The 21,688-nt window shown below is 47.3% G+C and overlaps 1 protein-coding gene and 1 long non-coding RNA gene across 2 annotated transcripts in view; one reads left to right on the top strand and one right to left on the bottom strand.

Moving 5' to 3' along the window:
- LOC111095015 overlaps nucleotides 1-16,980 on the top strand; it is a 28,752-nt gene extending 11,772 nt beyond the window's left edge. The window contains exons 2-5 of the long non-coding RNA XR_005361060.1: nucleotides 673-802; nucleotides 14,734-14,845; nucleotides 15,393-15,490; nucleotides 15,606-16,980. This is a non-coding gene — a long non-coding RNA (uncharacterized LOC111095015). The remainder of the gene's footprint in view (nucleotides 1-672; nucleotides 803-14,733; nucleotides 14,846-15,392; nucleotides 15,491-15,605) is intronic.
- Nucleotides 16,960-18,915, bottom strand: LOC119876377 (ral guanine nucleotide dissociation stimulator-like). Its single transcript, XM_038541148.1, has 5 exons — nucleotides 18,656-18,915; nucleotides 18,433-18,507; nucleotides 17,851-17,883; nucleotides 17,376-17,497; nucleotides 16,960-17,186 (listed from the first exon to the last, which is right to left on the bottom strand). Exons 1-5 carry the CDS (start codon nucleotides 18,707-18,709, stop codon nucleotides 17,108-17,110), a joined length of 363 nt encoding a protein of 120 aa, XP_038397076.1. The 5' UTR covers nucleotides 18,710-18,915; the 3' UTR covers nucleotides 16,960-17,107.
- Nucleotides 18,916-21,688: the final 2,773 nt, after the last annotated feature.

Genomic DNA, 21,688 nt, shown 5'->3' with positions numbered 1-21,688 from the left:
ATAAGAATGCCTTTTAACAAAAGGATTTCCCCAAAGTGCATTGCACCGAATATTTGAAGATTACTTATAGTATGAAGACAATTTTTTTTTAAAGATTTTATTTATTTATTCATGAGAGACAGAGGCAGACAGGCAGAGGGAGAAGCAGGCTCCATGCAGGGAGCCTGACGTGGGACTCCATCCCGGGTCTCCAGGATCATGCCCCCGGCAGGAGGCGGTGCTGAACCACTGAGCCACCCAGGGATCCTCTATGAAGACAATTTTTAAACCACATAATTAACATGGAGCCAGTATGAAGGAGAAGTAACATAATATGTAATAGCTGAGGTTAGGTAAATTAGAGGGAGAAAATCTCATTCAGTTTATCCAGTTCCCCTCAATCAGACCAGCCAAGGTCCTGACAGAGGGCTTAGCATGTGTTACACAATAATTTTTTAAAATAAGTTTTGGTGGATCCCTGGGTGGCTCAGCGGTTTGGCACCTGTCTTCAGCCCAGGGCCTGATCCTGGAGTCCCACGTCGGGTTCCCTGCATGGAGCCTGCTTCTCCCTCTGCCTTGTGTCTCTGCCTCTGTGTGTATCTCTCATGAATAAATAAATAAAATCTTTAAAAATATATATTTTGCATTTACTTGTATTTGATAAAGACTTCTTTCTTCTTCCCCCACTAACAGCCATTTGCCGTATTTCCACTTGGCTCAGGCAGAACTGGAGGAACCTTCCCTAAGAGGCTGATTTGGGTATCCACGTAATCAGCTGCTCCTCGGGCACTTACATACGGTGTAAAATAAAATTCTCACATTGGTAAGAGCATGATTCTCATACAAGTAGTGAGCATGGGACAAAGTTTTATTTAACTTACAGTGAGGGAACCAATGGAATGACAGCTGCGGAAGAAAGGATTTGAATAGCGAGTACATAGCGTTAGCAGGAAAGAATGAAGATTGCTAAGCTAGGTATGGAACTGATTAATATCCTAACGATCAATAAAAACCTAACCTTCAGAGTATCCTTTGTTTTCAAGCAGGAAACAACAAATTAGCCCTCCTTAACGTTAACCTGTAACTTTTTAGGGTTGCACACTGGGGCTTCTCACTCACAGTACCTCAGATGTCTGTGAGCCAGTTTATACTCTGGCATGATATTAAAAATATCATGCAATCATCAGTCTCCCAAGTGCTGGATATTTTTTTCTGCTAGTAGTGCTGGCTGTCTTCGTGTGAGAATGGCCGCAGAACTGTCTGGCATCCTGATGGGATGGAGCAGGCCCAGAGGGAAAATCATAACAATGAATGTGTCCTGTGGGCCAGCTCTGCAGCTACATGGGAAGTAAAAAGGAAGAAATTAGACTTGAAATGCATGATTTCTAGAGTCTGTGGAAGAGTCTTCCCGTTATCAGATGTGCAAAATTATATCTATAATTTTAAATATATATATTTGTTCTTAACGAAAGCCCCCACGTTGTATATGCCTCATTGTGTAAACCCACAAACCTGGATCTGCCCTGCCAGGGTCAGGCCTAGAGGAACTGCTTGTACAACATCACAGTTACCCTGATCCCATTCTCCCAATAGGACCTCAGGCACACGGTGGTCCTGGCACCCAACAGGAGAGGAAATGTGGTCAACTTTGGTCAAATCTCCACCCTGGTTCAATCACATGTAAGGTCTAGGCAGGTGGTCAAGCTCATTGAGGACACAGGGCTGCCTCTGTGGGCTTGGGAGAGCAGGACTTCTTAGAATGGTTGGAGAGGACACAGGACAGATATACTGGAGGTACTTAAGATTCCTTATCTGTAGAATGAGGATTAAAAAGATCCATCTGACCTACTTGAAGGTCATTACGGTGAGAAAAGTGAACTAAAAGGTCTAAATAGTATAAATTTATTTTTAAAACCCAAATGACTTTGAATATTCAATAGTGCTCTGATAAAAGATGGCGTAGATGGAATGAAGAGAAATATTTGTTAAAGAGAAAGATATCTGATATTTGTTTATTTAGAAATGTGTTTTTGGGATCCCTGGGTGGCGCAGCGGTTTAGCGCCTGCCTTTGGCCCAGGGCGTGATCCTGGAGACCCGGGATCGAATCCTACGTCAGGCTCCCGGTGCATGGAGCCTGCTTCTCCCTCTGCCCATGTCTCTGCCTCTCTCTCTCTCTCTCTCTCTGTGTGACTATCATAAATAAATGAAAAAAAAATTAGAAATGTGTTTTTTGTTGTTAGAAATGTGTTGAATCAGGGCTCCTAGTGGGAAAAAATTTATTATAGGATATTGAAATCTCACCTAAACTCTTAGGAAGCTAGGGAAAACAACTCTTATACACAGCCTAGAACAAACCCCAACAACCAAGGGGATTCTTTAGCAAAAATACCTGCACCCAAAATTCCACAACTGAGGCTCCACTTTGGATGTCAAAACCTCTGTCACCCTATGACCATGCTTGTCAGAAGATTAACCCCTAGATCTGGGGCCACCTTCTTCCATTGCTCACTTTTGAATCTAGTTCTCCTATGGGTGAGTCTAAGAAGTTGAGCCTAGTTTATATGCAACTGTAAGAGTCTTGGGGTGTAGTTTTTTGGGAGATGCAGGTGGGGCTTCTATTTGGAAATATGTGGAAAATGACCAAATTTAAGGAGGTGTTCAAAGCTATGAAGACTGAATTTCTCCCTCAGAAAAGTACACCTTTATGTCTCAGGCCATAAAAGCCACTAAAAGAATTAAAAGGAGCTAGGTTATGGTAAATAATTCCATAATAATAAAGCAATAATTAATACAAGTAATTTGTAGTAAGCAACTGCTCAGTGTTTACTGTGACGCTAGACACTGCACATATAGACTTGTTTAATCTTGAAGAACCTGTAAGTGGAGTACCATTGATTCCATTTTACATGTTAAAAAAACTGAGATTTGGGATGCCTGGATGGTTCAGTGGTTGAGTGTCTGCCTTTGGCTCAGGGTATGATCTCGGGGTCCTGGGATTGAGTCCCACATCGGGCTCCCACAGGGAGCCTACTTCTCCCTCTGCCTGTGTCTCTGCCTCTCTCTGTGTCTCTCATGAATAAATGAATAAAATCTTAAAAATAAAATAAACAGATTTAAGGTTACCCAAGACTGGGGCACCTGGCTGGCTCAGTAGATAGAGCATACAACTTTTTTGATTCTGGGGTCCTGAGTTCAAGCCCTAAGTTGGGTGTACAGCTTACTTCTAAAAACTCTTAAAAGTTTAACTTAATAAAGTAAATGAAGTTACCCAAGATCATAAATTCCGTAAGCAGCAGAGCTGGACTGAGAGCCCCAGTTGGTCTGGCTTTCATCATGCTCTGGATGGAGCTGGGTGTGGATATTTTGTCCCTTGGTGAGAAAATGTCCTTCAACTACACTTTATTTAGAGGGATGCAAAAAAGGCTGGGGTCTTCAGGCTACCCTCCCTCTCTACACTTCTGCTACTTCCTACTTCTATTCTCTTCTTTAAAACCTCTTTAGAACAAGGAAAAGTGAAGAAGAAATAATTAGAAAAATGCTTCTGACTTCTCAAAAATCTGCAGTCATAGGTTTTAACAAGAATGCTCTAGGCTCTGACATTGTCTGACGTAGCCAGCAGGCTTTAACTTTTGTTGCCCCAGTCACACACCTTTCTGACCTGGGGGAAGGAAGCCTCCCTTCCCCAAAACCACTGTCGAAAAATGTAGGCCTTTCCCCTGAGGATAGGGCTGTAAACAGCTCTTAGACTCACTTTGTCTTGTATTAACTTCTATTTTCCTTGAACATTCTTGTTGATTTGGGATGAGCTCTCCACTATAAGATTCTAGACCAATCCTGTCACCACTAATCTCATAGACCTGTTATTATGTGCCAGGTGGGGCTGAGAGACTCCCATACAAACAGGATTCTGATTATCTGAATGGTACCTGGGGCAATTCTGGGATTGGTGAGTAGATAAGGTTTTCCCTGCCCTCATGACCTATACTTCCTTTTCTTTTTTAAAAATTTATTTATTTATGAAATAAACCCTACACCCAACATGGGGCTTGAACTCACCACCCCAGGGATCAAGAGTCACAGGCTCTTAGCAACCCAGCCAGCCAAGTTTACCTTCATCTTAGAGAAACATTGGCATTTTATTCTCTCCTGTGCTGGGAACTGTCAACAGATTCCTAAGGCAGGAAAGCATTCAAGAGAGACAGGAAGAGAAAGTTGTTTTAGGTAATATGTTGAGGGTTCCCAAGATCGCTCTCAGGTTGGATAACTCAGTAGGAAGACTCACAGGACTCAGCACATAGTAGTAGTCATGAGTCTGATTTATTACAGTGAAAGGAAAACATACTCAGCAAAGGGAAAAGATCCATGGGGCAAAATCTGGAGTAAGCCAAGCACAAACCTACAGGGTCCTCTTCCAGCAGAGCCATAAAGAATGTGATAAAGTTCCTCCAATAACAAGTGGTGGTAACTCACAGATGGCACATGGTCAGGGCCCTTTTTGGTGCAACCATTGCTCTTTCTTTTCTTGGTCACCTTGGAATCGAGGAATCCAAAACTGACAAATTATTTTTAAAGAGATTTTATTTTTCAGATCGGTTTTAGGTTCACAGCAAAAATGAGCAGAAAGTATAATGTTCCCATAAAACCCTTGTCGCCATAAACATAATATTGCTTATTTGCAATATTCCACATTACAGTAGAACATTTATGACAATCAATGAAAGTATATTAACAAATAATTGTCGCCCAAAGTTCATAGTTTACATTAAGGTTCACTCTTGCTGTCATATATTCTATGGGTTTTAACATGTATGTGGTATGTATCCACCCCAGTAGTATCATACAGAGTATTTTCACTGTTGTAAAAATCCTCTGTGCCCTACCTATCTCTTGGAAACTGCTGTCTTCATAGTATGACTGTTCCAGAGGTCATACAGTTGGAATCAGACAGTATATAGCCTTTACAGATTGCTTTTTTTACTTAGTAATATGCATTTAAGTTATCCATGTTTTTTCAAGGCTGAATAGCTCATTTCTTTTTAGTGCTGAATAATATTTCATTGTCTGAGTGTACCACAGATTATCCATTTACCTACCTGGTTGTTTTCAAGTTTTGGCAACTGTAAGTAAAGCTCCTATACACAACTATGAGCAGGTGTTTAGGTGGATATAAGCTTTTAATTCTTTTGGATAAATACCAAGGAGGGCAATTGCTGGATCATGTGGTAAGAGTATGTTTAGTTTTATAGCAAACTGCTGAACTGTTTTCCAAAGTGGCTGTGCCATTTTTTATTATCATCAGCAATGAATGAGAGTTATTTCTGCTCCATATCCTCCTAGCATTTGGTGGTATTAGTGTTCTGGATTTGGGCCATTCTAATGGGCGTGAAAGAGAACTTCAAATGTGCACCCTGTGCCCCCCTACAGATGTGTAGTGGTATCTCATTTTCATTCACATTTCCCTGATGACATTTGGTGAGGCATCTGTTAACTAGGTTGTTTACTATTTTTTTAAACTTTTATTGATTTAAGTAATGTCTACACCCAACATGGAGCTTGAACTCAAAACTCTGAGATCAAGAGTCAGATGCTTTACCAACTGAGCCAGCCAGGAGGTACCCCTTGACTTTTTAATTTAATTTAATTTAATTTAATTTAATTTAATTTAATTTAATTTTTTAAATAAGCCCTATACCCAAATCAGAACTTGAACTCAGGATTCTGAGATCAAGGTTCACATGCTCTACTGAATGAGCCAGTAAGATGCCCCTCTTTTTGTTTATTTTTAAAGTCTTTGTATAGGGGCACCTGGGTGGCTCAATCAGTTAAGTGTCTGCCTTCAGCTTAGGTCATGATCCCAAAGTCCTGGGATCAAGCCCCACATCAGGTTCTGCACTCAAGGAGCCTGTCTCTCCCTTTCCTTCTACTCCTCCCCACTCATGCTCTCCCTCTCTCTCAAAAAAAAATTAAATAAGTAAATAAAATCTTTGTATATTTTGGATGAGAGCCAGATTATCCATCAATATGTTAAAAAATATTAGATGTATCTTTTACAAATATTTTCTACAAGCCCGTGGCTTCTCTTATAATTCTCTTGATCTCTCACACATTTTTAAACTGACATTCCTAAAATTTTTCATCAAAATTTTATGGAGCTGTGATGGATATAATTCGCTTTGATTTATTAATATTGATATTTGACAATAATATACCACTCCTTTAAAGATAGTCAGTGAAATTTAATACTATAACTGATACTGTTAGGCATTTTAAAAACACATGAAGGGCAGCCCGGGTGGCTCAGCGGTTTAGCGCTGCCTTCAGTCCAGTGCGTGATCCTGGAGACCCTGGATGGAGTCCCACATCAGGCTCCCCGCATGGAGCCTGCTTCTCCCTCTGCCTGTGTCTCTGCCTCTCTCTCCTCTCTGTCTCTCATGAATAAATAAATAAAATATAAATAAATACATAAATACATAAATAAATAAATAATAAAAACACATGAAGCTACTTTGGAAGTGAGAAATTTTATTTCATTATTTTTCTTCTTGATCTAGTATTTTCATTCCACTTCCCTCATAATATTTTATCCTAACAACATTTTTATGTTCACACATCTTTTTTTGGTCAAATTATTTTATTTCCCTGTAAGTAGAAGTATATTTTTAAAAAATGTTTTAAACTTCCTAAGAGCTTTAAAGCTTATTTTCTTCTATAGTACTTATTTAACAGTTATATATAGCTGATCAAAAAAGCAGAGATGTAAGTATTGGTAAATATTAAACACAAAACGTAACATTTTATTGGAAATACATCATTTAATGAGATTATATACATATATATACACATATTTTTTAAAGTTTTTTTTAAGTAATGTCTTCACCCAACATGAGGTTTGCACCTATAACCCCTAGATCAAAAGTTGCATGCTCCATTGAGTGAGCCAGCTAGGTGTTCAAAGATGATATATATTTTTAAGCAACTAGTACATTTAGCTATTTATGAATATTACTGATTTCTAAAGTGAGACAGAATATGTTATCAATATTGTCCCTATTTTTCATTTTTATATATGTAATTGCTGGAAAATCTTATTCACAGAAATGAGTAGATGGATCTGAAGGGGTTTTGTTATAGCAGTGTCACTTGATTCTTTGAACTACTTCCAAGTTATATGCTGTTAAAAAAAGAGACAGCCGACCCAAAATGGAATCACTTATGCTAAGCCCACATCAACGGACCAAGACTTAATACCTAACCTAATTGCAGGGAATCCCTGGGTGGCGCAGCGGTTTGGCGCCTGCCTTTGGCCCAGGGTGCGATCCTGGAGACCCGGGATCGAATCCCACATTGGGCTCCCGGTGCATGGAGCCTGCTTCTCCCTCTGCCTGTGTCTCTGCCTCTCTCTCTCTTTGTGTGACTATCATAAATAAATAAAAATTAAAAAAAAAAAAAGAATCAATAACCTAATTGCAGTTTCAGACTCTTCCAGAATATAATCTTATTTTTTTCAAGATTTTAGTTATTGATTTGAGAGACAGCACAAGCTGGGGCTGAGGCAGAGGGAGAGACAGACTCCCCACAGAGCAGGGATCCCAATTCGGGGCTGGATCCCAGGGCTCTGGGATCATGACCTGAGTCAAAGGCAGACACATAACGGACTAAGGCCCAGGTGCTCCCCAGGACATAATATTAATCTGTCAATCTAGAATTTTCTGATCAACACCAATGAGGTAATCTGCCTGACGGACCCCCTGTGGTCCCTCATAGGAGGCCTGGCCTTGGCCGAAAGAATCCGCTTTTTGCTAAAATAACTTCCTTGACCCACTTCCTTCTGCCTATAAAAGTCTTCCAGTTTGTGTAGCTCCTCAGAGCTCCTTTTATATCTGCTAGATGGGACGCTGCCTGAATCATGATCATTGAATAAAGCCAGTAAGATTTTTAACTGTACTTAGTTGAATTTTGTCTTTTTTTTAACAATACCAAACGATGATGATTTGATATTTCATAAAAAAACAATTTTTAAAGTTTATTTTTTAAATAATCTCTACACCCATTGTGGGGTTTGAACTCATGACCCTGAGATAAAGAGTCATATGCTCTTTTGACTGGGCCAGTCAGGCCCCTCCAAAGTCATTTTTGATGGGGTCTATTTTGTAGACATTTTGATTAGGTCCCCTTCCTATTTTATTGGAAACCACCTGACTTGAAAAAGGATTTTCTTCCCCACCCAAAAAAAGGATTTTTTTTTAAAGATTTTTATATATTTATTCATGAAAGACACAGAGAGAGAGGCAGAGACACAGGCAGAGGGAGAAGCAGGCTTCTCACAAGGAGCCTGATGCAGGACTCCCAGGACCCTGGAATCATGCCCTGAGCCAAAGGCAGATGTGCAACCGCTGAGCCACCCAGGCATCCCAAAAAAGGATTTTCTGTCTAGTCACTGGAGTCACCTTGTCAACACCAGTGCCAACATTGTTTTTGAGAAACGACACCATGTTTGGACCCTGAGGTTTTTATGCCTTAGGACAATGTACCATTATAAGATTTTGACGAAAGAAACAAAAGCAAAAATGAACTATTGGGACTTCGTCAAGATAAGAAGCTTTTGCACAGCAAAGGATACAGTCAACAAAACTACAAGACAACCTACAGAATGGGAGAAGATAATTGCAAATGACGTATCAGATCAAGGGCTAGTTTCCTAGATCTATAAAGAACTTATTCAACTCAACAGCAAAGAAACAAACAATCCAATCATGAAATGGGCAAAAGACATGAAGAGAAATCTCACAGAGGAAGACACAGACGTGGCCAACACGCACATGAGAAAATGCTCTGCATCAACTTGCCATCAGGGAAATACAAATCAAAGCCACAATGAGATACCACCTCGCCCCAGTGAGAATGGGGAAAATTCACAAAGCAGGAAACCACAAATGTTGGAGAGGATGTGGAGAAAAGGGAACCCTCTTACACTGTTGGTGGGAATGTGACCTGGTGCCGCCACTCTGGAAAAGTGTGTGGAGGTTCCTCAAAGAGTTAAAAACAGACCTGCCCTACGACCCTGCAATTGCAGTGTTGGGGATTTACCCCAAAGATACAGATGCAGTGAGACGCCAGGACACCTGCATCCTAATGTTCACAGCAGCAATGTCCACAATAGCCAAACTGTGGAAGGAGCCTCAGTGACCATCGAAAGATGAACGGATAAAGAAGCTGTGGTTTATGTATACAATGGAATATTCCTCAGCCATTAGAAATGACAAATACCCATCATTTGCTTCGACGTGGATGGAACTGGAGGGTATTATGCTGAGTGAAGTAAGTCAGTCGGAGAAGGACAAACAGTGTATGTTCTCATCCATTTGGGGAATATAAATAATAGTGAAAGGGAATATAAGGGAAGGGAGAAGAAATGTGTGGGAAATATCAGAAAGGGAGACAGAACATAAAGACTCCTAACTCTGGGAAAAGAGCTAGGGGTGGTGGAAGGGGAGGAGGGCAGGGGGTGTGGGTGAGTGGGTGACGGTCACTGAGGGGGGCACTCGACGGGATGAGCACTGGGTGTTATTCTGTATGTTGGCAAACTGAACACCAATAAAAACAACTTTATTATAAAAAAAAAAAACAGAAGTAGAATGCAAAGATACTCATGGCTTTGGGAAAACAAAACAAAACAAAGCCCTCCAATTCCTCAAAACATGAACTATATCCTGCACCACTCCAACACAGGTGAAGAGTGTCCTCCCACATCCCACGTAGCTGGAGGCTAGGCGTAGAGGTTCAGATCTCTCTGCGGTTGGGCCTGTGGGACACTCATGTGGACACACTAGGGGAGGGCCCCAGCTTTCTCTCCTCATTCGTGTGGGGGCCATATTTCTGGGGTGAGCCCTCTTCCGTTTCTTACCTCAGAGCAGCACCGATCCCTGTTTGTCGGGAGCACCAGATCATTGTCTAGGGAGCTGGAATAGTTGAAGCCAGAGACCATCTCTTCCAAGACCTCCTGGGTGCAGCTCTGCAAATAGAGTGCCCCGTAAATACAGGGCCAAGAGACCTTAGGGTCCTCCCGCGACATCACCCCCAGGGGACACCTGCATTAGAAACCACGTTCTCCTGTTCAGGCCAGAGGGGCAGCTGTGGAGACATCTGGCAAGGAGGAAGCCAGATGAAAGAGGCTCTTGGGCTCATGACTCCCATACTGGGAGTTGAGCTTGGTCCCCAGGACTCCCCTTCTCATCTGCCTGCTATGGCCTGGGGTCTGAACATCAAAGGTGTGTCAGGCTGCCAACAGCTGGCAGCTGGTTTGTGCCCAGAAGGGCATGTTCCTCTCCTCGGTCCCCTCTACACTCGCACACACACATACACACACACACCCAGACACACTCACACACGCATAAACACACAGACACACACACAAGGAGGTGGCAGAGGTGGGAGCCCGCTCAGCTGAGATCACAGTGTGCCTGCTCTCCAGTGGCCTCCCCAGGTTGCCTTGTTGTACCTGTTGAGGTCTCCTGCCACATAAGCAGAAACGTCGGAGAAGAGGGCCGAGCTGACGTCGACAGCTACGTGAACATCTCTCACTCTGGACTCTCCAGAGCCCAGAGCAACTCAAAGTAGGACAACAGCAAGAGGACATCTTGTTCTCTCAACCGTCTCCAGTAAAGTGAGCGGTTGTGGAATGCAGGTGCCTGGTCACCAGAGTTCCAAATCAGTTGCAGGCCTGTCACCAAGGAAGTGACATCACTTTTTCAAGATACTGGGACCTGGGCCCCTTCCTCCAGTCAGCCCTATCCAGAGCCCCTTCTTGGCAGATGAATGCTTACCCCATGCCATCCCCTTAGCTTTACATCATGTGCCAAGAAATGCCATAGACACAACCCACTGAACATGCAATGAGGTCTACCCGTGAGGACACGGAGCTGAATTCAGACCTTTATTTCTGAGTTTTCTCAGTGCTATGTCATACCTAACCCACTGGGTCTCTCAAATAGTTCACAGTTTCCCAACCTGCACTGTGGAGATCAGCCTGGAATCTCCTAGAATCTACTTCCTAGGCACATCACCAGGGGTCTATGCATGATATTTATAAGGCGTGTGGGCTGGTACCCAGTGTATCTGAAGCACAGATATACGGATGGAAGATTGACCAGAAGGGGTGGGATGAGCCATGGAGCACCGCTTGGCAGAGGCCTGGGCTCCAGCAATGGAATATCACAATAGCAGGTTCCTCTGGCCTCATTTCGATGGGCGCACCACGATGTGGTGGTAACGCTCCAGGAGCCAGACAGGGTCTGAGGCTAGGACTTCCAGTACTATGTTGACTAGCAGTGGTGAGAGTGGACATCCCTGTCTCATTCCTGGTCTTAGGGGAAAGGCTCCCAGTGCTTCCCCATTGAGAATGATATTTGCTGTGGGCTCTTGGTAGATGGCTCTTAAGAGTTAAGGAGTGTCCCCACCGTCCCTACACTCTGAAGAGTTTTCATCAGGAATGGAGGCGGTATTTTGTCAAATGCTTTCTCTGCATCTATGGAGAGGATCCCATGGTTCTTGTTTTTTCTCTTGCTGATATGACCAATCACATTGATTGCTTTAGAGTGTTGAACCAGCCTTGCATCCCGGGCATAAATCCCACTTGGTCATGGTGAACAATCCTCTTAATGTCGCATTGGATCCTATTGGCTAGTATCTTGTTGAGAATGTTTCCGTCCATGTTCATCAGGGATATGGGTCTATAATTCTCCTTTCTGCTGGGTTCGTTGTCTAGTTTTGGAATAACGGCGATGCTGGCCTCAGAGAACGAGTTTGGAAGTACCCCGTCTCTTTCTATCATTCCGCACAGCTTTAGTAGAATAGGTATGGTTTCTCCTTTCACGTTTGACAGAATTCCCCAGGGAAGCCCTCTGGCCTTGGACTTTTGTGTCTTGGGAGGTTTTTGATGACGGCTTCAATTTCCTCCCTGGTTATTGGCCTGTCAGGTTTTCTATTTCTTTCTGTTCCAGTTTTGGTCGTTTGTGGTTTCCCAGAAATGCGTCTATTTCTTCTATATTGTCTAATTTATTGGTGTATTGCTGCTCATGATATGTTTTTTAAAATCGTTTGTGTTTCCTTGGTGTTGGTGGTCATCTCTCCTTTGTCATTCATGATTTTATTAATTCGTGGCTTTTCTCTCTTCTTTTTAATAAGGCTGGCTCATGGTTTATCTATGTTCTTAATTTTTTCAAAGAACCAACTCCTTGTTTTGTTGATCTGTTCCACAGGTCTTCTGGTCTCTATTTCATTAAGTTCTGCTCGAATCTTTATTAACACTCTTCTTCTGCTGGGTGTAGTTTCTATTTGCTTTTTTGTCTCCAGCTCCTTTCCATGCAAGGTTAGCTTTTGTACTTGAGTGCTTTCCAGTTTTTGGATGGATGCTTGCATTGCGATGTATTTGCCCCTCAGGCTGCTTTTGCTGTATCCCAAAGATTGTGACCGGTTGTATCTTCATTCTCATTGGCTTCCGTGAATCTTTTTAGTTCTTCTCCAATTTCCTGCTTGAGCCTTCCATCTTTCAGCAGGATGGTCCTTAACCTCCCCGTGTTTGAAATCCTTCCAAACTTCTTCTTGTGATTTAGTTCTAATTTCAAAGCATTATGGTGCCAAAATAGGCAGGGGACGATCCCAATCTTTTGGTATCGGTTCAGGCCTGATTTGTGACCCAGTATGTGGTCTATTCTGGAGAAAGTTCCATGCGCAGTTGAGAAAAATGTGTATTCAGTTAGTCTGATGTAAATTTCTGCAAATATCTGTGAAATCCATCTCGTCCGGTCTATCATTTAAAGCTCTGGTTTCTTTGGAGATGTTGTGCTTACAAGATCTGTGGATCGTAGAAAGCGCTACATTCAAGTCACCAAGAGTAAGTGTATCGTTATCTCAGTATGTCTTAACTTTGGTTACTAACTGGCTGATATACTTGGCAGCACCCACATTCGGGGCATAAATATTGATGATTGTTAGGTCTTCTTGTTGGGTCGATCCTTTAAGTATGATATAGTGTCCCTCTTCATCTCTTCCTACAGTCTTGGGGTTAAACTTTAGTTTATCTGATATAAGGATGGCTACCCCTGCTTACTTTTGAGGACCATTTGAATGGTACATGGTTCTTCACCCATTCATTTTCAGGCTGTAGGTGTTTGCCTCAAATGAGTCTCATGGATCCCTGGGTGGCTCAGCAGTTTGGCACCTGCCTTTGGCCTAGGGCGCGATCCTGGATTCCCGGGATCGAGTCCCACGTCCGGCTCCTGGCCTGGAGCCTGCTTCTCTCTCCTCCTGTGTCTCTGCCTCTCTCTCTCTCTCTATGTCCATCATCAATCAATCAATCAATCAATCAATCTTAAAAAAATAAAAATGAAATGAGTCTCTTGTAGACAGCAAATAGGTAGGTCTTGCTTTTTCATCCAGTCTGAAACCCTGCACCTTTTGATGGGCTCATTAAGTCCATTCACGTTCAGAGTTAGTATTGAAAGATAGGAATTTAGTGTCATCATGATACCTATGCAGTCCCTGTTTTTGTGGATTGTTTCCTTGGACCTCCTCTTTCTATTACAGAGTCCCCCTTTGTATTTCTTGCAGAGCCGGCTTGGTGGTCACATATTCTTTCAGTTCCTGCCTATCTTGGAAGCTCTTGATCTCTCCTTCTATTCTGGATGAGAGCCGTGCTGGATAGAGTAATCTCGGCTGCAGGTTCATCTCATTTAGGATCCTGAATGCATCCTGCCGGCCCTTTCTGGCCTGTCAGGTCTCTCTGGAGAGGTCTGCTGTTAATCTCATATTTCTACCCATAAAAGTCAGAGATCTCTTGTCTCTTGCTGCTTTAAGTATCTTCTCTTTCTCTTTGGAATTTGCAAGTTTCAGTATTCAATGTCGAGGTGTTGACTGGTTTTTATTCCTTTTGGGGGGGAATCTCTCCATTTCCTGGATCTGAATGCCTGTTTCCCTTCCCAAGTGAGGAAAGTTCTGAGCTATGATTTGTTCAAATGCATGTCTGGACCTCTGTCCCTTGCGGCGCCCTCGGGAACCCCAAGGAAATGGAGATTTTTCCTTCTGAGGCTGTCATTTTTTTCCCTTCACCGATCCTCATGATCTTTTAAATGTTTTTATCTTTTTTTCCTCAGTTTCCCTCTTTGCCTTCAACTTGTCTTCTATGTCTCTCACTCGTTCTTCTACCTCATGAACCCTCGTCTTTAGGACCTCTAGTTTGGATTGCATCTCATTTAACTGATTTCTAATTTCTGCCTGGTGACCTCTAAAATCTGCAGTCATGAAGTCTCTTGAATCCTTTACGCTTTTTTCTAGAGACACCAGTAGCTTTATAATTGTGCTTCTGAATTGGCTTTCTGACGTTGAATTGTAATCCAAATTCTGTAACTCAGTGAGAAAGAGGAATGTTCCCGAGTCTCACTTTTGAGGTTAGTTTTTCCTTCAGTCATTTTGCTCAGTGCAGAGTGGCCAGAAACAAGTTGTATTGGGAAAAGGAGAAAAGAGCAGAAAAAAAGGAAAGAAGAAGAAGAGGGAGGAGGAGGAGGGGGAGGAAGAGGAGGAGGACGAGGAGGAGAAGAGAAAAAACGGAGGGGAAGCAAACAGAAAACCAAAAGCCAGGGGGCGTATCCTCTGAATCTATGTACTGTAACCCCCTCGACTTCCCCTGGACCTTTGCAGTGCTGTTTGGGCAATAACTGGCTTTTCTGCTGTCCTTCTATGTGGTCTTCTGGTGGCAGGTCCTGCTGTGCTGTTTCTAAGGAATGAGAACCTGGGGGAGCTGCGCAGGCCCCTGCCAGGTGCACGGCAAAGTGGGAGCTGTTCATCCTGTGAGGTCCCTGCTCATCCCAGGTACAAGGTGACCCCAGGAGGAACCACTGTGGCGGCAGCCAGCTCCCCAGCCCTGGAGTCAGCTCCCGCAGTAGCTACCTCAGCTCCCAGTCTCCAGGGGCCTGGATGCTCCGGGGGCAGGGCCGTGGACCTGCACAACTTGGATCCCCCTGGGCAGGAACATCCTCCTCTCCTGGGCCTTTGGGCTTTGCCTGTCCCGGGTGGAAGCCGGGTCCTGGGCTGTGCCCCTAGTACCCTGGGCGCTGGGACCTGCGCTGCTGGAATCCGCACTCGGGGCCCTGGGGCCCCCTGCAGCCCTTTAGGCATCTTGGCCGCGGGGTGGGGGCTCCCCCTGGGCGCAGGTGCTCTGTTAGTGCCCCCGGGAGCCTGAGGGCCTCCCCACCCTCCTGGGATCCTGCCAAACTCACTGGAACTCATGCTCCTCTGGGGGGGGAGGGGCTCTCCTGCCCTGGGGGCCTCGCCCTGGAGCCTCAGCCTGGTTCTTCGGGGGGCCTCCCCTTGTTGCCTTTTTTATTTGTTTACTTTTTCCCCATCTTCCGACCTTCAGAGAAGCGCCAACTCTTCTCACTGCGGCCTTCCAGCTACTCTCTATTTAAATCTCAGGCCGAATTCATAGGTTTTCAGGATGATGCTAAAGTTATCTAGGTAAGTTGGGGGGGGGGGCAGGTGACCTGCGGACCCTCTTCTTCCACCCCCTTGCCCCCTGCCCCATTCGTATGGTAATTGATAGGAATATATTTATTGCCATTTGATCCTTCAGGTCATCAGCTTGGTGGCATTGCCCTCACGGAAGCCCCTGAATGCTCCTCTCTCATTCATCATCTATCAACGATCCAGACAGCAAAGGCTCATGAGCCCCCATGACATAACCGAAGTATAAGACCTAAGGCGTCAGGCTCAGTTAGCGATTCCAGACAAGACAGTGTAAGTGTGTACACTGAGCCTGAGTGTGCAAGCTGCTGAATGTCTGGGACCACGGACATCAGAACAACAAAGACCTGTCTCGCAGGGAGATTGTGTGGGTTTCTGCGGCCGAACCATTATTCTGGCAAGGGGGAGCCGATGTCTGACCCATCAGGTCCCAGCAGGGAAGAGCGGCCACTAGGCCCTCGACCAAGAAACTGGGGCCATCAGGGAATTGCTGCTTTCAAGAGAGCTGCCCAGGGAGGTACAGGGAGGCAGGAGATCTTAGCTCAGGAGTCAGCACAGGAGTTCATGGAAGCTGGCCCAGGTGTGGCCTTCATGTACACAAATATCTCTCCCCCTCATGCACACCAAGAGGGAAAAGGACGTCAGAGATCACTGTCAAGGACCCAGGAGAATTCCAGGCTTGGTCAGGGGTGAAGTTGGAACCCGAGAGCGAGACTGAGGATGGAAGCCGTGCCTGCCCTGAGGTCATCCACTAATGATCTTCCCCTGGCCTCATGCCGTCCATGTGCAGCACAGGGTCTCTTTACGTGTGTGCCCACTTTGGTGTTGATGCAATTGCAGAGGTTGACCTAGACGACTCCACGCTCCGAATAATGGGAATGGCAAACCCGAAACCCAAGCCAAAAGAATCCACATCAGAAGAAGTGGCAAGACAAAGTCCTCCTTCCTTGAAAGTGTACAAAGGGAGCCCCTGTCCTGGGCAGGAGAGGGTCCTGGCGGGCGGTCCCCTTCAGGACCCCCAGGTCAGGGGTGTTGCTGTTCCTGGGGAAGTCCCTGCACCCTCTGAATATCAGCAGCTCTGAGGGGTGTCTCTGCTGTCTGCCCAAGTTCCTGACACTGTCCTTTGGGGAAGGGGGCCTGGGGATGTGCTTCAGGAGCTGGGAGGAGGCTGGATCCTCTACTTCTTCCCACATCAGGAGCTGGGGACTCTGTAAGATTTCTCCTTTAAAATGAGCACAAGAGGGTCGCCTGGTAGCTCAGTGTCGGGGCCTCTGCCTCTGTCTCAGATCCTGACCCTGGAGCCCTGGGTTTCAGGCCCATGACCGACCCCCCACACGGAGCCCGCCTCTGTCTGTCCCTCGTCAATAAAGAAAACAATATCTGGATGGAAAAGATAGAAAATGACTATGAGACCTTTTGATTCTCTTAGATTCCAACAGGAAGCAAAAGACCCAAACGACTCCTGGACAGTAAAGCGGCTTTAATATCACAACATTGAAATCTTCCATTTATGAGTTAAGACCATGACATATCGTCCTCCCAATAGAAGAGGCGGGAGGAAGTGGTGTCGCACAGACGGGCCCCGTCCCCTTGAGGCCCCTGCACCTCGGCTCAGGCCTGAGGGTGACTGCAGCCGGCTCCTCCTGTCTGGTGGCCGGCTCGGGGCTCCAGCTGGCAGGACAGGGTGTAGCTGAGGACAGAGGGACACGTGTGAGTTGAGCAGGAGCTTCAGGTCCGGAGTCTCCCCTGGGATTTCCAAGGAGCTGGAGCCTGGAGCCCCAGCAGCAGGGCTGGAGGCCGCCCCGGGAGCCAAAGGAGAAGGATCCCTGAGGGGCCCCTGAGCAGGCCGCCCTCCCGCCCTCAGCCCTGGGGGCCTCACCTCTCCTCCTCGCTGAGCCACGTCCCAGACTGGAACCAGGCCCGGAACGGCTGCTCGGGCTCGATGCGGTACCGATCCGCGGCCACCTGGAGCAGCAGGATCTCGGTCAGGACTCGGTACTCCTGGGCCCGGAGAGAGGACGGGGGCATGAGGAGCCTGGGGGCGGCGAGGCCTTCGGGGGCTGCGCCCGGGGACAGGGGCCCGGGGCTGGTCTCTGACACGTGGCGACCCCCCATCCTGCACACTCCTCCCGTCCCAGCTGGTTCTCAGAGGGGAGCACACCCGGCCCAGCCCTGGCCAGGTGTCCCTGATGGCCGCGCCTCTGGCCTGGCCAACTGCGGGGACTTTCCCTTTCTCAGGAAACCGTCCCCGACAATGTGACAATGAGGGGATGGAGGCCCGGCGTGGTGCTCCCGGGGACCCCTCTGACAGCCCCAGCCTCCCCCTCCGTGCGGGAGCTCAGAGAGAGCCTCACCTTGTTCTTCTTCCGGTGGTTGACCTCATTGCCCTGGAAAGCAGACAAGCACAGTCCATCGGGGAGAGGCCTCGGGTGCTACTGGGTGCCGCTACCCACCCCCACTCACGCCGCCCTAGGGCCAGGCACACAGGGGCCAGGACCCCGCAGTGACAGGCCTGCGATCCAGGCCAGGCCCCGGGTCCAGGGAAAGGAGACCTGGCGGGGAGGGAGCGGATCTGGCGTCCCGGAGCACAGGAGGGGAGGACAAAGCCTCAGGTGGGCAGGAGATGCGAGGCTCGCTAAGGGCCTGCTCAGGCCGGGGACCCTGACGTCACTCGGCCCCCACAGGCTGAGGCCCACCCAGCCTGACCTCGGCTGCTTGGCATTCGGGCCGCAGACTCGATCTCGGGACCCGTGACTTAGGTGCAGCCTCCCTCACTCCTCCCAGCCCTGGGCCCTGGACCCGCGCTCCCAGGGCAGCGGGGAGCCTTTCAGGAGGGGAGACTTGCCAAGGACGGAGAGCTCGGGGCTCGGCTCAGGGGCCCTGTGCTCCCCCACATCAGGACTCCGGCCCCCCGTCCCAGCCCCGGGCCCACGCACCTCCAGGTACTCCTCCATGGCAGTATCCAGCATGAAGAGCTCGGTGAGGAAGGTGCCCAGGAAGGGGACGACACCCTGTGTCGGGGCGGGGAAGGAATGAGGCCCTGCTCTCGGGTCCCCGGGGTCCCTCCCTGGGACAGGTCAGCACCCCGGCCCGCCCGCCCCAGCTCCCACGTGGTGCAGACCAGGACCCTTGGGGCCTCCCCTGGGCTCCCCCCCTCACCCTCCCACAACACCAGAGTCCTCCTAAGCGCGTCAAGGGCGAGCTGTAGGACATCGGGGTGTAGGTGCTCCGGGCCCTGCCACCACAGACACATTGTTTCCAGCTGTATAGACCCTCCTCCGGGTCACCTCGAAAGAAGGGTTGTCGAAGCTGTGGCTACGGGAGGCAGAGCTGGAGTCGGAAGGCCCCACCTGCCTTGATTTGGGGCCTTCCAGCTCTCTGGGGAGAACCCTCTCCTCTGGGCTCGAGGCCACGGATCCGGGGCTCGCTCACCTGCTGCTGCTGCCGCCTCTTCCATGCTGTCTGCATGGTGATCCCCAGGGCTCCAAGCTTAGCCGGCCGGTCCTGTAGGGCCAAGGACAAGTTCCTCAAGACCGTGATCACCTCGGGCCACTACTCCCACCAAACTTTCTTTTTTCTTTTCTTTTTATGTATATATTTATTTCTAATGCTGTTCATTTTGCCAACATATAGAATAACACCCAGTGCTCATGCCATCAGGTGCCCCTCCCAGTGCCCGTCACCCAGTCGCCCCCACACCCCGCCCACCTCCCCTTCCACCACCCATCTTTGACCTCACACCCTGGACATCGACCAGAAGCAGAGGGTAGCCGCGACGTCCTCCTTCAGCCTCCCGTGAGGGATTCCAGAACAACCTCAGCTCCAGCATTCACTCCCTGTGTGACCTGGAGCTTGCAGCCTGGCCTCCCTGAGCCTGGTTCCTCACTGGGAAAGGGGCGAATTCCAGCTCCCTCCCTCGGTCTCCCGAGGACCCAGGGTCCTATTCCTACCATCCCCGTTGGGGCCCTCATCCCATTCAAATCCCTCGATGGGCGCAGGCCTGTCCTCTGGGCTCTCCAGTTCGGGAGAGGCCCCCATCGGGACCGGCTGGCGACAGGGAGCGTGAGGGTCCAGCTCAGGGATCCTGGTTGAGCAGCAGCTGCTTTTCCACCCCTGGTGGATTTTCACCCCAGGCTGCGTCCACGTTCATGCCAAAGGCTTCACTCGCCGAAGGAATGCTCCGGGCCAGTCCCTAATTCAGTCACGTAGGACACCGTTGCTCCCACGCCGCCTCTCTTTCTATCCCAACACCTCCCATACTACCTTGAGAAGCAGGTTCCTGCTCTGGGGATTGTCCTGGGAGCACAGTTTTTCAAATGCTTGAATCTTCTTCCTGAGGAGAGAGAAAGAAGGCAGGACGGATGTTGGAACACTAGGTTCGGGTTGAGGGCAGACCCTGTGATCTGAGACCTCGAAGGATTTCAACTGCTGGATCAGGGTTTCCTTGGGTTCCTCTGAGCACTCAGGTCGTTGAAGGACACGGGAGGGAGCTCTTTGGAGGGTCATCCGGTGCATCCGATGCCCTATTAATTGAACAGCTCTGCTTTGGTCAGTTTTGGTTTCAATTGCGAAGAGACTCTAGTTGCTGTCATGTTCGCATCCAAAACCTTGTACCTCAGCTCAGCCCAGACTCCCCAAATGGGGACATTTGGAGGCATGGTGGCCTCTTGGCCAGGAAGCCTGAGAAAATCCCCTGCCCGCCTGCCCACCCACATCCTGTTGTCATGGATTCCTGCCTCCTAGGAAGTCCAGGGTGACCGAGGAAGCCAGAAAGGACAGGCCTATGGGACATCTCTCATCAACTGAGTTAATTAGTTTATTTCCTTATTTTTATTTTATTTTTTTAAAGATTTTATTTATTCATTCAGAGAGAGAGAGAGAGAGGCAGAGACACAGGCAGAGGGAGAAGCAGGCTCCATGCAGGAAGCCCGACGTGGGACTTGATCCCGAGACTCCAGGGCCATGCCCTGGGCAGAAGGCACCAAACCACTGAGCCATCCAGGGATCCCCTCCTTACTTATTTTTAAAGGGAGGGGGCAGAAGGAGAGGAAGAAAGCATTTTAAGCAGTGTCCACACCTTGTGTGGGGCTCAATCTCACAACCCTGAGATTATGATCTGAGCCAAAATCAAGAGTTGTACACTTAGCTGACGGCCCCCAACTGAGTAAATTTAAAGATCTAATTAACTTTTTTCCAAGGATCCATGAATGGGGCAGTATCCCATCTAGCAAATAGAAAGGAGTTGTACAAAATGGAAGGCTTTCATAGGCAGAAAGGATGGGACAAGAAAGTTAAAAGATTGCATTCTTTCAAGCAAGTTTCCAGGGCCAGGGTCTTATCAGGCTGATGAGCTCACACAGGGCTGATCAGGAAATTTGAGACTGAATGGTTTAAAATTCCACTCCTAGTAAGACTTTTATCTGTAGAGAACAACCTGAGGGTGGCTGGAGGGGAGGTGGGAGGAGAGAGGGGATAAATGGGTGATGGGTATTAAGGAGGACACTTGTGATGAGCAGTGGGTGTTATATGTAAGTGATGAATCACTAAATTCTATTCCTGAAAATAATATTACACTATGTGTTAACTAACTAGATTTTATTGTTTTTATTATTTTATTTTATTATTTTATTTTTAAAAATATTTTATTTATTCATGAGAGGTACAGAGAGAGGCAAAGACACAGGCAGAGGGAGAAGCAGGCTCCCCACGGGGAGCCCGATGTTGGACTCTATCCTGGGACCCCAGGATCACCCCTGAGCCAAAGGCAGACGCTCAACCACTGAGCCACCAGGCGTCCTACTAACTTGAAACATAATAAATAAAATTCCACTCCTAGAAGAGGCTGAAACTGCATTAACTATTAAATCTTGGTGGGTGAGGCTTAACACAAATGACTCCATTTTGGGCTGGTTATTTTTTTTTTTTAAGATTTTATCTATTTATTCATTCATGAGAGACACACAGAGAGAGAGAGAGAGAGGCAGAGACACAGGCAGAGGGAGAAGCAGGCTCCATGCAGGGAGCCCGGTGTGGGACTCGATCCCGGGACCCCAGGGTCACGCCCTGGGCTGAAGGCGGTGCTAAACCACTGAGCCCCCCCCCGGGCTGCTCAAGGGCCAGTTATTTCTAACAAGTTCTTGCTCTTGTTTTTTTTTTTTTTTTTTTCTTTCCTTGCTTCCTCAGAATCTGGGT

This window comes from Canis lupus, chromosome 6 (genome assembly GCF_011100685.1).
Source record: "Canis lupus familiaris isolate Mischka breed German Shepherd chromosome 6, alternate assembly UU_Cfam_GSD_1.0, whole genome shotgun sequence".
NCBI lineage: Eukaryota > Metazoa > Chordata > Mammalia > Carnivora > Canidae > Canis > Canis lupus.
Note: the sequence above shows the minus strand (reverse complement) of the source record. Positions and strands in the feature narration are given on the sequence as shown.

Coding starts and splice junctions, on each gene's coding strand:
- LOC119876377 (XM_038541148.1), bottom strand. CDS start 18,709: ATGTCCTACAGCTCGCCCTTGACGCGCTTAGGAGGACTCTGGTGTTGT. Junction 18,508..18,655: donor GACTCTGGTGTTGTGGGAGG/GTGAGGGGGGGA, acceptor GCCCCGACACAG/GGTGTCGTCCCCTTCCTGGG. Junction 17,187..17,375: donor TGGCTCAGCGAGGAGGAGAG/GTGAGGCCCCCA, acceptor CTCTGTCCTCAG/CTACACCCTGTCCTGCCAGC.